General features: G+C 41.5%; 2 protein-coding genes across 3 annotated transcripts in view; one reads left to right on the top strand and one right to left on the bottom strand.

The window, feature by feature from the left end:
- The window catches only part of LOC113002939, a 126,695-nt gene extending 113,401 nt beyond the window's left edge, over positions 1-13,294 (top strand). The window contains exons 1-2 of one of the 2 annotated variants that reach the window (XM_039453119.1): positions 1,973-2,448; positions 12,492-13,294. In XM_039453119.1, coding sequence (XP_039309053.1) covers positions 2,218-2,448; positions 12,492-12,629 — 369 coding nt within the window. In that variant the 5' untranslated portion in view covers positions 1,973-2,217 and the 3' untranslated portion in view covers positions 12,630-13,294. Of the gene's footprint in view, positions 1-1,972; positions 2,449-12,491 lie in introns of those variants that run through there. The other variant, XR_003268189.2, reaches the window with a different exon arrangement.
- The window catches only part of LOC105200954 (lysine-specific histone demethylase 1A), a 130,424-nt gene that overhangs the window by 96,937 nt on the left and 17,637 nt on the right, over positions 1-15,850 (bottom strand). The gene's annotated exons all lie outside the window — the stretch shown is intronic.

Here is a 15,850-nt window from a genome sequence, read left to right as displayed (position 1 = left end):
TCCTCTTGACCCGCATGTTCTTCTTACCTTATAAATTTTCGACGCGGCTACGGAATACTAAAACATTTCGATCCCCGATCGCTTCAACGAAGCGAATCCCCCTCGACCGGAAGAGTATGAGCGTTCAACGTATGCGCGCAGCGCGGCGCGCTACGGAGTTGCTCCTTCGTAACAATGCTCGGCTGCGGGATCGCCAAGGATCAATGCAAGTGGATATCGCTGTAAACCCCCGATTCCTAACGCCCCCTCCTCCGCCACCTCCACCGTCGCTAAATCGGAACCGTTCGGAACGAGGGTGCCAGGATTGACTGCTAAAAGGGTTGAGAATAAAAAAGAAATCTCTCTCTGCCCGCGTGCAACTAGAGGGAAAAGTCAGAAAAGAATACGGTCTCTCCTGGAATCTCTTCCGAGATCCTCAAACGGCCTTTCCACTGCCGAGAACATTGCTTTTCTAATTTTTTGATCCGCTTTGAAGTCACTTTTATGATCGCGGAAGCTCCAATTTTCCACAAGTATCTCCCAGGAAGATCGATAAGGCAAGCTAAACAGTCCCCTCGTCCTCCTTGTAGCTTATTGAAGACGCGACCCACTTTAAAAAACCGGCAATAAAATCAAATTACAAGCGCCAGACAGCTTAAAGTATTTTTGGACTAACCTTTTTTTCATTTCGCTTCCCCCCCCCCTCCTCCCTCCTCCAAGATATTAAAAGTGTATAATAATAGCCACAATGCAGAAACAACATAAAAACAAGAAATTGAAGAAGTTAACAAAAAGACATTAGGCTGTAAAAAGTTAGCGTCTCGGCTAAATGATGTAAGATGCCAGTTCTTTGACTCCCTCTAGATAATCTTACTTCGCGGAAACAAGTTTTAATTGCATTCTACTTTCCTCATTTTCCGTAAGTCCCCGGAAGAGTCTGGGGGATCAATAAAACGAGCGCGTATCTCCGGAACGAGAGATAGCGTGATGCAGGAATAATACATAATGGGCCGTAAAAACGTACACATGTGTAACAATTACGTTGCCTTGTTCGTCGCGACAAGTACGAGTAAATGTCGAGTGTCGAGGTAGACAAAATTTATTACAAGACGCGCCGCAATAAATTTCGCCTATCTCGCGCAAATGCTTCTTTAATTAAAGGCAGCAGGCTGCGCTATAACAGATTACTGACAGATCAAAAAAAGTTATCGGGTCTTCATAGAATTCACACGTGTTTAGTACAGGAGATTGCATATGTATAAAAATTTAAGTATAGGAATTTATGTGACTTAACATGAGTTAATATATAAAACTATTAATGTTGCAAGAGTTAACTAAATAAAAATTAATCTTTCAATTAAAAGTCCGAATCAAGTACTTGTGAAGTTAAATCGAAATACGAATCGAATTCGAATCAAATTTTCTCGAATTTATATTGTGATATTTATATCAATTTAAATGTAATAAGTATTTCCATAATGACATTGCAGATTTTTTTTATACGTCAAACATAATCGCAAAAATTTTAGAAAAAAATTACAACCAATGATGTGTTAAGTAAAAATTTGTAATAAATAGCCAATAAGTGTAAAGGAATTATACTGATAATGAGCATTGAGTATATGTACAAATGTTACTATCAAAATGATAGTACTTTAATGCATTTCAGAAAAATATAATAGAGCACTTAAAAATTTTTCTAAATTCTATAAAATCATGATACAAATATGAAATGTTGAAACAAGTTTACAAAAACGTTTGTCGCATACACAAATTTTTGTAATAATTTCTAAGATTTGTAATATTTTTAGAAGCGATGAAAAAATTTTGGAAATCGACAAACAAATCAAATCAAAATCGCTGATTTGATTCAAAATATTCGCACATACCTCCGCTTTTAATAATAAATATTTAATAAAACGGATTGTCTCGATTTTGATTTTTAGTACCTGCAATCCTTTTCGTTTTCGTATTTTATTTTATTTTCTCTGAATAGTAGAGCATGAGGCGGGGCTTTACCACAAACCACCCACGGGCTAAATAAAGCGCGACGGACAAGAGCAAAACAACCTTCGGTAATCCATTACGAAAGCTCATAAATTCGGTGAATACGGGATTTGAAACCGCGAGTCCGCTTCAAAACTTTAAACATCAAGGCTGAAACCACTGACGCAAAGAGAGACATTTTTTTTTGCAGTATTTTGCGTCGACCTGACGAATGCAACTTCGACGAAATACATGGGTAAGAAAGCTGCGCGAAATCTCGGTGACGGAGGTAAAAAGCGGAGGCACATACAGGGAGAAAAGTTGTGCAATCCATTATGCAGGTTGGCCGTTTCGACGGACATGGCCAGCAAATCCGTGGCAAGCTCATTCTCGAAGTTGCGTCAGCGAACTACGTCCGCGAATGGAGACGGATTTTGCGAGATACGTCGCGTTGTCGCTTGGCTCGTTGATAAAAGAAAACACGTACGTACTCTCAATGGAAAATTTCAGCAAGAAAAGTATTTTCTTTTTTTTGCGTTGGAAGATATTTCTTAGGTATTCTTTTAGAACCTTTGTTCATCGAACGCTCAGATAATATTGATATGTAATAAACTTGGGATTAATGAAATATATTCCTATGTGCATACGTTTCGATGGCGGTTCAAAGATAAATTCATTTTCTTTGAATACGAATAAATTGCCCGTGTAACGAAGACTTGCGCGAGTGCAACAAGGTCTAACAAGCTCGAAACGCAGGCGTAACATGTAATACGTATCACGATTAAATGCACCACCGCCGTTAATGGCTGATTCGATAATCGTACGCCACGTATGATCGAGTGCTCTGGTAAAACATATTAATAAAACTGATTCATAAAGGGGTTATCCGACGTGATACTCGCGCGTGTAAGGAAGAAAGTCTGGCGATCCATTATGCAGCTTGTTCGACATCGCAGGTGCGATCGGTTGGCAAAGCCGCGCTAGGAGATCGGTCAAAATCTATAGATTTTAAACGTAAATCTGAGCTGTACGACGTCGACACGTAAACGCAAGCGAAAAAAGTTCTTCTCAAAGGCAAACAAGTTATCCTGTAGCTCGTCCTAGATTAAATCGACACAAAGAAGAACGAGTGTACCCTTTTGAAGCTGGAAAGAACTCTTTCTTTGAGCAAGAAAACAGATTCCACAATTTTTTAGAATAAACCCTAGATTTTAAAAGAGACATGTACTTTCCAGCGTTTCGCTTTTAAATCCACAGATATCCGTAGTACATCTAGAAAAAAGTTTCTTAGAGTCAAAAAATATTTGTTTGAATCAAAGAAATTTGTGTACTGCTATACAGTTACAGAAAAGTTTCTTTGATGTGAAAAAATTTTTTCATTGTTTCTTTTTACTAGAATTAAAGAAATAGTTTGCAACGCCTATCTTTTTTTAAATAAAAGAAATATATTTTTAAAATCAAAATAATTAAATTGTATTTTACATTTCTACAATTTAGTATTTTCTTTGAATTAAAAATTATTTGTTTAAATTCAAAATAATTAGCAAATTAAATTAATAAATAATTTGAACAATTACTTTATTTACTTTTAAAAAGACTAGACGTCACTTTTTGAAATTGAATAAATTTTTATTTCCCTCAAAGATATTTTCATTAACTTAAAAAAAAGTCAAGTTAAAAAAATGATTTCATCAATTTAAACATAATTTTTCTCTGGATGTAATCTGCAATATAAGATTTGTAAATGTTGGAGTTTTTTGATTTGCAAAGTTCGAACAAAGGAACAGTCAGAACTGTCCCTCTCCGATTTTGATGAGCTTTGGATGAGCTTGTTGTAAAAAAACATTTAAAAAATATTAGACTCATATTTTTTTTATGTTCCACAATATATTCAAAGCTCATAAAAATCGACGAAGGACAGTTCTGGCCGTTCCCTTGTAAGTATCAATTGAGAAATCAGAGTGCCTAAGCAGATTTAAAAATATTTTTCTTAGGACATTTCTTAATACCTTTCCCAAACAAAAATAATAGTAAATACCTAGAATCTTGGTTTTTATTTATGTAACCATACGCTCGCTGTATTTTTGAATGGAGCGGAGAACGGTAAATCCTTTTGTTTGAAAAAAAATATTCGTAATGCGAAAAGTAAAAGAGATTGAACGTTTTCTCTGCCGCTTCTCTCCAAACACTTAATGCTATTAGATCGAAAATTGTGAAAATAATGTTGTTCCACTTGAAACCCCTGAACGCTATAAGAACACACTTTTCCATTGTGGACATTAGATCGACCTTATATCGTTCGATCTCTCCTCCTTACATTTTCATGCAGCGACTTCCGCTTTCCCGCATATGAACCCTTGACGCTGAAAAGCATTTGCATAGTCCTTTCACGGCAACCACCACGCTCCTAGGAATTACGCAAAGCACAATTTTGTGTTCCTCCACGCTCATGAACCGCAAAATCGTCCTACCGCGCGCACTTCTCCGGCGTGACTGCGAAGGTTTCCTTAGGACTGTGCAAAATGGGAATTTTGCGTTAACGTACTCGAATAACGGCGGCGACAAAAACTCTCTATTACCGCGGAAATTCGCGCGAACTCGTACGTGTCGTCGAACAACGTCTAAAATCCACGGGCGCGCTCGCACTCGCTCTTCGCGCTCTTGCGGTCGGTCCGACACCGCTCTCCCGGCCGACACGGCACTTCGATAAAGCGCGTCGATAAAAAACGACTCGCAAGCCGTCGGGATCCCATGCGGGCGCGCTGGTAAATGCGCGGTGTAGGAAGTAAAGTCGGGCGATCCATTATCCGAGCGCGGTGGCCGCGCTCGCGACCGCGAGCGCATTCGAATCGGAGCGAGCGGCGGCCCCGGCCGCGACGAGGGGGGCGCTTAGAAGTTACGCCTCGCACATTTTACACCGTCCATTTAACGTCAGGGCGCAACGCCGCCTTGATTCTGACACCGTGTTTGCAGTCTCCCTTTCCCCCCTCCTCACCCACGGAAACCGGGATCGTTGCGGCTTACGTCGAGAGACGCAACGACGCCGGGGTGTTGCAGCGCGGAGTCACTCTTTTATGAGAGGATGTTGAATTCATCCTCGAGCATAACCGAAACGTGCGTTTTACGGTTCTACAGGAAAATAACGATGCGCCTCTTTCGGTTGACGCAATGCAGCTGCGAGGTACCAATAAAAAAAAGGGGAAAAGAAAATTGAGGTAGACATTCGACGAAGTATTCACGACGCTGGCGCTGTTGCACGAATGAGGCAGCAAGGAGGCAGAAAACGCAGGAGTAGAAAACTCGAACGAATTAAGATTGATATTATGTATATAATCATTCACAGTTATGAATAATAAAAGTGAAAAAAACCGAAAGGCTAAATTGTAATTTTATTGTCAGTTATTTCACTGAATATTTCAATAAAATTGTCAGTTGTTATTAAATTATAATAAATTTAAATGTAATTATAATGTCGGGGAGAACTAGCAGAGAAATCGACGATATAAGACAGTCGGTGTTTTATGTAAATTCCTCTTCTAATATTATATACTTATGCGAGGTGCAATGATGTAAATATAAATACGCATTAAAAAGTTTTTAATTTTTGCGATAAATACGTGCCTTATCTCTTCGTTTAACCTCGTTTATAGTATGCTATCCGTTTAAACGACGCGCTTCCTGAATATATAACGGGAATATTAAAAAGTATAATGAAAAAAAAAAAAGAAATTGCGTAATTTTCTCCTTTTCACGCGTCAATTCCATTTCCAGTATCATACCGAGAGAGATGCACTTACGATAAATATTACGTACGGTAACGGATCCTAACTGTCGATCCCCGGCGATTTGAAAAATCCTCAAAGGCAGTAAAAATGCGCGTTATTCATCGCGAATTTATGCCCGAGCATCAGCTAAACGACTGTTTTCTCACACGTCGCGAGAAATAACGGTGCCTACCATAGCGCTTGATGCAGTACTTCATGATGCAGTACTTCAATAAAACATATCAATAAAGTGGATTCACGCGTATAGGCTTCCGAGAGGGAGGTTTTCATTCACGTGAAAGAATAAGAAATAAAAAAGGGAGAGAAGAAAGGAAGAAAAAACGGAGAGAAGATATTGTAAAAAGGAAAGAAGGAAGAGAGAAAAGGGGAGAAGAAGAAAAGAGAAAAGATAGAGGGAGGAAGAAAAGAAGGAAGAACGGAAGAAAGGAAGGATGTAAGAAAGAAAGAAAGAAAGAAAGAAGGAAGAAAGAAGGAAGGAAAGAGCGACAGAAGCAGCGGGAGAAAAGTTGGGCAATCCATTATGCGGCGTCTGCTCCGACTGCGGGTTAGATGCGGCGGGTACGAAATCGTGAGTCCACTCTCGAAGTTGCGTCAAGGCTAAATCCGCAGGGGCGGCCCCTTTGTAGCGATGTCCGCGCTTCTGCATACATTCTCGCCCGATAAATATACCCTTTGGCAGTATAATCCAGCTCCACGCGGATTCCACCGGCACCGGTAGCTTCTGAGAACCTGCCTCGAGCTTTGAGCAAGAGCACGGAGCGAAGCGCGGAGGAAGAACGGCCCGTTTCGTCTCTTCTCTCCTCTCTCTGGTGCGCCCGCGGTTCCTTCCCGACATTTTGCCCTACCACCAACAATTTTTTCCTATATTTTATATATATATATATTGCTCCAACTTCTTCTTCTTCTTCTTCTTCGTCTTCTTCTTCTTCCTCATCGACTTCATCTTCGTTGTCGTTGCCATCTTCTTCTTCTTCTTCTTCTTCTTCTTCTTCTTCTCCTCGTTTCTTCTCGCACGGCTTGTTTCCTCCTCGGGGCACCTCTCTCACGCGCCGCTACACACGCACCAACACGCGAGCCAGGAAATTGTTCCTATTCTCTCTTTCGCTTTCTCGTCCCCGCGGCACGACCTACAGATTGCGTACAAATAATCTCCCGAATGCCAAGAGTCGTACCTGTCCGCCCCCAATTCGTGCTCGTTGTGGTGTACCGTGCGGGCAATGGCGGCAAGCAGCGGCCGCGGAACCGAAAGCGATTTTCTCGATGGAATTTCCTGAATTTTCGATCCCCCCCTCCCTCCCTCCTCCTCCACTCCGCTGGCTTCCTCGTCTGGCAAGCGCTCTTCGAAAGCGGAATGTAATCTAGGGTAATACGGCGCGTAATGCGATCGGTATTTTGCGGCTGCGTCTTGACTTCTGGAACGTGTCCACAATTTTCGTGTAACGCACCGCTCGATGAACCCCCGAGAGTTCATGCTTGCTCCCGCTGCAGCCGGTCGCGAACAGCCACCATAAAGAGCATTCCTCCGTCGTAGACATTCGAACAACGCGATAGACGCGCGACGAACGCACGCTCGATGCAAGTTTTCGCCGCTTATTGTGGAAAATTGCGTTTGTTCCCCCATCTTACCGTTCTCTTAAATTCAAGAATTGCAACCGATATAATATCGGTGAGCGAATTCCTAAATACCAATCGAATAACAAACACGATTTAATGAGAACGGCGGTAACGCCAAAGATACAAAAGGCACAAAAAGGTATCTCTCCTTCTCTTTACTTTTCATCTTTAGAATTATCCTCTATCGGAGCTCTTCAATCTGCATAAAGTAAACTTTCTTGTGTCTACAATGTAAAAAAAAAATCAAGCTCATCGATATATAAGTATTATAATCGACGATTTATTTTAATTATCGGATGAGCGACGTTTCCATCCCAAGTTTATTAATCGAACACTCATCTCCGTTATTAATGACGTCTCAGTTAACTATCCAGAGAAAGAAAAAGACGAGGGGAGGAAGGAAGAAGAGAGAGAGAGAGAGAGAGAGAGAGAGACATACAATAGAGTCCGAAACGGCGATTTATGGAGCCATAAAGCTTGTCCGTACATGCGTCGCCGGCCGGTTGCACCAGGCAACGACGACTTAAGGGGCTAGCATTTGCTTTTAACGTTCATTCGAGTCGGGCACGACGCGGATATTGGAAAAAAGTTGCCAATCCCCCTGCTAGAATTCCGACGTGTTTTTGCGGCTGTACCGCGGACCCGATGGACAATGTGCAGCGTCCCTTCTTGCGAGGGATTAATGCCCGGGGATGTCTACACCTACGAAGCACGCGCTCTCTGGGCTGCTCCTCTCCTCATATCGAGAGAAAGAAATTCGACACACGCGATCGTGCATCCGCAATATCGAAAGAGGAAGAGAGAGAGGAAGAGGGAAAGAAAAGAGCGGAGAGGACCCCGGGTAATAGGTATACCTACGTCCGGGCCTCCGCGCGTAATTCGCTGCCATGCCCGAAGGACCCTTCGCGCGCGAGCCCTTCGCGGACCCTTCGCGTATACGACCGGCGAGTCCTCGGGCGAGTCTCGTTAAATCCAAACAGGCGAAATTCGACGGTACCACGCAGTATAATATAGTATTGTAAAGCAATATCTCCCGAAAGGAAGCGATGGCAATGGTGGTGATGGTAGCGGCAGAGCAAACAGGTTTTTCGACCGGAGCCTCGAACGACGATGACGACGACGACGACGACGACGACGACGACGACTATGGCGACGGCGACGATGGCGACGTATGCTTTGCTGTGTGTTTTGTAATAAAAATTTTTTAATAAAAAGCCTCACCTGCGCATCTCCCGCGGTCGATTTGTTAGCTTCTTTGTAGAAACGCGACGGCGAGAGAAAGAGAAAGGGAAAGAGAGGAAAGGGTTAGAGCCCTCCGACCGGGCGGGGGAGGAGGGGACAGAAGTAGAAAGAAAACGGCGCCGTTATGCGCGATTGGATTTTGCTGTTTGTTTGGTAGGCGCGTATCGCGTGTCAATACTTTTCCTTTTCGTTCTGTATGTAAATTCGAGCCCCGTGGGGGCGCAAGGGCAGCATCAATCAATGGCAGACGGCGGCTGATTAAAAATTGCGCAACACCATGAATTATTAATGCGACAATAAACGTGCAAATTCCAGTACACCTCCGTCCGCGAAGCATCGCTTCCTATAATGTATGATTACCGGCCTTGCCATTTAAAGAAATTTCCTCCCGAAAATTTACAATGCCGAATTATGCGAGAATATACTGCGTATGCGCTAACGTTTAACATTTAATCAGAAATTCCAACAGTAAATTGTCGGAAGATCTCTACGAGACAAACGAAGGGAATTTTATATATTTTATTTTGAATATATATACATATATTAAAGATATATTAAAACGTATAAATAAAAATGAATTAATTGAAAATTACGGTTACGTAATTATTTTTTTCACGTACTTGAAAAAAAAAACTCGATCTCGCGATTTAAGAGTTAAGATATCAAGGAGAATGCATCTTCTCGGCAACGACGCTGTGTGCGCGACTAACGAAATAAAATCTCTGCAATGAAGCATTTTTTATGTGTATTCGGGACAGTCGCGCAAACAGAGTTTTTGAGCACCTTCTCGCAAGGCGAGGATAAACGGCGCCAATAAAAATGACAAGTGTATCGTGCGAATGTGAGATACAAAAGCGGCGCGGGGAAAGAGAGTGAGAGAGACAGAGAGGAAGAGGGAAGCGCGCGCGCTTTAAGACCCTCATCAACGCGTAAGCGGTGTTTCGTATAAATCGGAGAGCGAAGGACAGCACACAGTATATCCCGCTGTCTTCCGTCGTACGCCGCCAACCGCGATGCCTTCCGCGGTGGAGAGGCGCGCTCGCTGACGCGCCTGAAAAAAAATCTGAATATTTCGTAAAGCGACGAGCCAGCGCGCGGCGGGTCACGTCGTCGTGCTTTAAGCGAAGGAGAGAGAGAGAGAGAGAGAGAGAGGGGGCGGGGAGGAGGGGCTGGTGGAACCTCCCACGCGGGTAGTTATCTCGGTGACTTAATACCAGGTAATGTGCTCTCCAGTTACATCTCAGGCGATCCGGTTGGTTCTCGACTCACAGCCGGGTCAGCTTGCCCTCTCTCGCGCAATAGGTGCCCGACGCACCGGCGATCGGTGACCCGCGCGAGACGAAGGGGACGAAAATGGTGGCGGTCTCGTAGCGAGGGTGAGAAAGCGAAGGAGATATAGGATAAGACAAAGAGAGAAAGAAAGAGAGAGAAATAAGAGCGAGAAAGGAGAAAATTGAGAAATAGGAGAAAAGTGAAGAGAAGCTCAAGTCACTCGATATCCTTTTCCTATAAACCTATGCGCTACGTTGAAGCAATCGGGAATTCCTCTTTCCCAAGGGGAATTTATCAGCAACCTATTCGCATACTACTCGCACCTTCATCCTAAGCATCAGCTCGATATCGCGACTACCGTGTGTAAGTCGATGGACGCATGTGCGAGAAACAAATGCGCTTACGATCCGATTTGGAAGAGTTTAACTCTTTGCATCGATCGTGCATCTAAAAGACACTACTTACTTTCTCGGAGATCTGGCACAGCTCGCTGTACCTTTCCGCAGAACTTGAAGGAATCGGGCAAAATACGAACGTAATAAAAGCTTTTAGAAGAAACCTTATAAATTGTTATCATTTTCCGCGGATCTTAAATATTTCCTTTATTATCCATTGAAAGGAACAGAAATTCAGTCTCGATATATGCCAGCACTTACTGGCTGTGCACTTCGACCTACAGATACATCACAAGCAATCTCGTCTTCTTAGACATTATCGAGAAAAGATCAAAAGTTTGTCCTGCTCAAATGTAGAAGTTCGGGCAAGTCCTGTTAGTTAATGGACAAGTTCGTCGTGAGAATCGCGGACCCTATCGAGATTCGGAATCTAGTCGGCGAAGATAGTAATACACCGGGCCACGATATCCCACGAGAGATATGCGTGTGTGTCGTCGATCGCACTATTGTCCAGCGGCAAAGAAATATAGACGAGCGAAAAAATGGGGACGCTACTTAAAATTCTTGGTGGCCGGGTGCGGCGAAGAAAAATCTCGAGAATTCTCGTTTCCCTCTTTCTCCTTCTCTGTTCTTCTCTCTCGAACGAGAGAACAGTGCTTCGAGATCGGACCAGTGGTCGGCTGTCCACACGAGGCGAAGGTCGGTCCACGGAACGATGAGGAGGAGGAGGAGGAGGAGGAGAAGGAGGACGATAGAGGAGACGGTAATTGAAGAATAAAAAACGAAGAACACGGCAAGGAGGTGTCGAAGTTACCCGATCCTCATGACTGTAAACTCACGACGGACGCCACAAAGCGATCCGAGATCCTTACTTTCGCCAACGGTTTATTATTGACGGGTTTAATGGCGCTCGTGCTCCGTTCTCGTTGTGAGGATATTGTCAAAGGTCGCACCCAATAACAAGCGAATCCTATGAGTCGAGCGGAAGCGCAGGATGCGACTGTACCCGCGCTCGTATCGCCACAAACCCGCGTGGCAAACGCGTAAATTGACAACGATAGAGTTCCCCTTCAAGTAGATTGACTAGCATAATTTAGTCCCAGTCCCGATGAGACGCGCACAGAGCGAAATTCGAAGCGTTAATCGAATAAATCGTTGCGTTTCAGAATTATGGGAACTAGATTTAATGTTACCAAAAATGCAATCGAGTACCTCCATAGCGTGAGCGCACAAAATTTTAATAGGTTTTCAGTATTTGCGATCAACGTTTTTTTATTGCGTTATCGGCATACATGTTGATATATTGTACATATTTTACATATACATGTAATTTATGTAAAGAACGGTTTTGCTAAAATATCTAAAATTTAGCTGAATACGGCATGCCATGGATCTAAAAATAAATTTGGTGGACTATCAAAATAATTATGTTCAAGCACATTATGAGCAATGCTGCGACAAGTTTTGACGTTCTAGCAACCAGCCTGAGCTTTCTACACAAAATTATTTTAATGATCTAATAAAATTATTTTTAGATCTGTATCCAGCTAAATTTTTAACTAAACTATTCTTTCCGTGTATTACTGAAAAGAAATACACTGTCAACTGTCGTTAAAAAAAAAAAATTGACTAAATTCGAGTAAGTTATGGTATTTTTAAATAAAACTGAAAATAAGCGGAGAAAAGTTTCATGTATAATAATGATGAATTTCGGAGAAACAAATATTCATAAAAACACTTGATGTATTTAAAAGAGAATGCTGTGTCAATTTCAATCTACAAAAGATCGTTCGCTAAAGTTAAACGTTTTTTTTTTATTTCAACCTTAAAAACAAATCATGCTCTTAATGATCTTCAGATATTGACGAATGCACAAATTAATGAATACACGAATTTTTAGAGAAGTTGTTCATAAATGAAACATTTTTTCACAGATCGAACACCGTACAGCATTAAAAAGAAGAAACATTAATTGCATCTATTGAAAACCCATCAAAACTTTCGCACTCAGCCAATATTTATGGTATTTAAATGCGATGAAATAAGAATTAGGAAATAAGAGCTTTCTCTTACGTTTCTCGATAATATTTAAGAGAGAGAAATAAAACCATTTTATCCGTCCTTTATGTATAACACGTACCTAGTGTGCATTTTCCTCCGCTCTAGTATTTACTCACTCTTCATAAGAATATTACAGTTGTTTACTCAATTGTTTCAGAGATGCTTAAAGCTCGGGAAATATTCAAACGCTAAGCGTTTGAATCTCAAGGACTATCAAATTACCGCGCGAGGATCCGATACGTGCCCTACCGAAATCCAAGTTTCCCGAGATCGCTGCCTCGGAATTTATCGCTAATGATCGGCGGCAACGAGCAGTACGTTCGCGCATTCATTGCCAGAGAGAGGAGCATCGGCGGAGGCATCGCACCTAATAAGAATCGCATCGTACGAGCCAGGAAGCGACACGACTTGCCTCGAGAGTCACGCGGAGTGCAGTTAACCTATCGACAGATAGAATTTCACTTTGAATGGATACTCCCCGCGGGTGGAGGATATCGTTAACATTACTCTTAACGGTACGTCCATCGTCGCAGCGCGTGCGTTGCGCAAGTGATAATTGATAGAGAAGGACGGTGGTAGGGTTACTTTGTAAATTTTACGGTCTATCTTTGCATTGCTAAAACGCCGTCGCGATCGGCAATAAATGCAGTTACAGTACAGCTATCGTAGCGATGCGCGACGGCAATAGCCGTCAATAGTGGCTACGATCGCATCGTGGGGATCGCGCGATTTGTTCATCCTGCGTTTGCTAAGGTGAAAGTACACTAAAGGTGGGTTTGTTAAACCTCTGTCTAAAAGCTTTATAATAATAAATTTTTTTAAATATTGTCAATTAAGTTTTGATATCATTGAAGATAAATTATATCGATAAAATTGTCAAAATCATTTAAAAATTTTTTTTATTACGACACAGAACAGTTGTGAAAATAACATTATTTATAATTAGTGTTTAAGGCTCGTCTTAGTAACTCCAGATTAAGGATATGTATAAGATATTTATCAAGACATTAAGAAAATTACGAAAAAATTACGGATTGTTTTATATTGCATTTGAAAGTAGTAGAAAAAAATTTAGCGGCAATTTTCTATCTGGATAAAAAATGATTTCAATAAGAAGTAGATATATACTGTATTGATTATAATTAATAATGAAATAATGAAAAAAATCTGAATCTTTTTATTTAAGTACTTTAAATATTCAAGATGATTCACGAAAAGTTTCATTGCGATGTAGAAGACGGTTCTGTAAAATAAACAAAACTTATTTATTCATTTACAAAGTAACTAAACAGACCATCACAATAAAACTTCGTATAAATCTTAAATGTTTAAAGTACTTATACAAAAAAATTGACATTTTTCTTAATATTGTAAAAAACAATTTGATTTTTAATGACAAATAGAGTAAATAAACTATAAAAATATATTACTAAATAAAAATGTAATCTTATTCACACAACTTTCACATGTATATAGTTTATTTAAAGTATTGATATTAAACATTTCCAAGTTTTATTTACTTTGCATGGACTATATACGTATATTCGATACATTCTTAAAGCTAGGTGTGTATCTACGTTCGACAAAAATACCTTGCTTAGTGCGCGCCATTAACGTAAATCGTTCATTGGGAAGTGGCCGAGAAAGGGAACGCAAATCATAATCTCAGTAACTTTAAAGGGACAGTCATTTGGGTAATGACGCCGCTGAGAAGAAATAAACAAGCGTAAGTACACTTAAAGTAGAGTATAAGTAAAATTTCCGACCGAAAAAAAAACTCTCTTTTCTCAAAGTTATATCGCTCCGGTACAATTAGGCTCGTACATTTAGTTCACCGCTTAACTTATCATTACTTCACCATTACCTCCGGCTCGGTCGTACACTTTCACCGCACGACGGCATTGCACTCTAAGACTGTCTCGAAATTCAGCTTGCCCGTAAAACGAAGCACGGCGAGCGACAACTGTCCGGAATTCCGTGCATCACGCGCTCCCGGTTTACGGCCTCCCCAAAGCCACCGTACTTCAAATCCATCACCGAGATAAGGATCGGTTTTTCAACGGATAATGTTTCACGTTCGGGAGATACTCCCTCGGCCGATCGTTAATTACCGCCGGCGATATACGTCCGAAACTTTTCTATCGCCGGTTTAATGACCATCGGATGGGAGTGGAAGGCAAGACTTTACGACGGGACAGGAGTGGCAGATTGGAGGCGCCTGGCAACCAGGTGGTGGTTCGAAAAGACCGATCCAGTCCACGCCATCTGCTAAATCGTCGCCAGCGAGCGATCTATAATTTTCGCCTCGGACTCTGCCTCTAATAGAGGAGGATAAGTTTCGCGATACTTTCGCATTTTGACAAATTTATTCTAGCAAATTAACGTCAAGCATAATAATAGATTAAAATGTACGCAATGAGTTAAAGTATCTATAAAGGGTGTTCTACTTTTATGCCAATTTCTACCAATCGCGCGGCTAACATATTAATTGCTGATTGTCACGACACTTAAATATAGTTATTACTTGTAATGCGTATAATTTCTCAACATGCAAATAAATGAGATGCGCCACTGAAATCAACTATCAATTAATCATCCTGATGTTTGACGCGTTAATAAAATATACGGCTAATAAGGTTGAATTTCGACGTAAATTTTTTTCATTTCTGTGCGAGTTCCAATTATAAGACAGACGTCCGGCGCATCATCATCCGACAAACAAACAAGACGCGGGAGCTTGTTAATTTTGAGAAGAGCAAATTTTACCTTAGCCAGCCAATTGAAAAATCTGTCTTCGTTAACGCCTAAGTAGGAACCACATTTCACTCTAGAGTACCATAATGATCGCAGAGCCGGGGGCCTTATTGCCGACGAGGTGGGCATCACAAAACGGCGCCTGAAGAAGAAAATTATTCCCTGCAAGCGGAGAAACGCGTATATCCGTCGAAAAGGCGAGTCGCACCGATATCGAAAGATTTCTTTTTTCCTTCGTAAACGCATCGCATGGGGCACGTTGAAAGGCCGCATAATCGTCGTATGGCGTGTGGCCGAGCATTAACATATAATGGTCACCGTCATTCTTCTCTCCGTCACGTAGGACCCCGTTTAATCATTCTCGGTCATCCCGTCACGTAATCCCTTTTTCGAGCGATTGTCGGGAGAGATTGCCGGGCATTAATTTGAAAAATGCATCACCGTTGGCGGGGGCAGTATGTAAGCTTATTATCCGAAAACACGAAGCTGACCCATCATTCGGCGATTACGCCGCTACCGATAGATCCGTAAGATATATCTGGTGCATCCAGGCGTCTAAAGGAACGTTTGTCTTCTAATCAATCTCTTTCCTCTTGCATACGAGTATACATTTCCTTTAAATCTGAAGGAAATACTTCAACAAAACACAAAAAATTTTCAGTTTTTAAGAGTGTCGATTCTCAATATTTCAGTATTACATTATTTATACATGACAAGTATATTGACACGATACTTTAGTGTATCTTTTAAAATGAAATCAGA

The sequence above is a fragment of the Solenopsis invicta genome, chromosome 8, assembly GCF_016802725.1.
Source record: "Solenopsis invicta isolate M01_SB chromosome 8, UNIL_Sinv_3.0, whole genome shotgun sequence".
In the NCBI taxonomy this organism is placed as follows: domain Eukaryota; kingdom Metazoa; phylum Arthropoda; class Insecta; order Hymenoptera; family Formicidae; genus Solenopsis; species Solenopsis invicta.
Note: the sequence above shows the minus strand (reverse complement) of the source record. Positions and strands in the feature narration are given on the sequence as shown.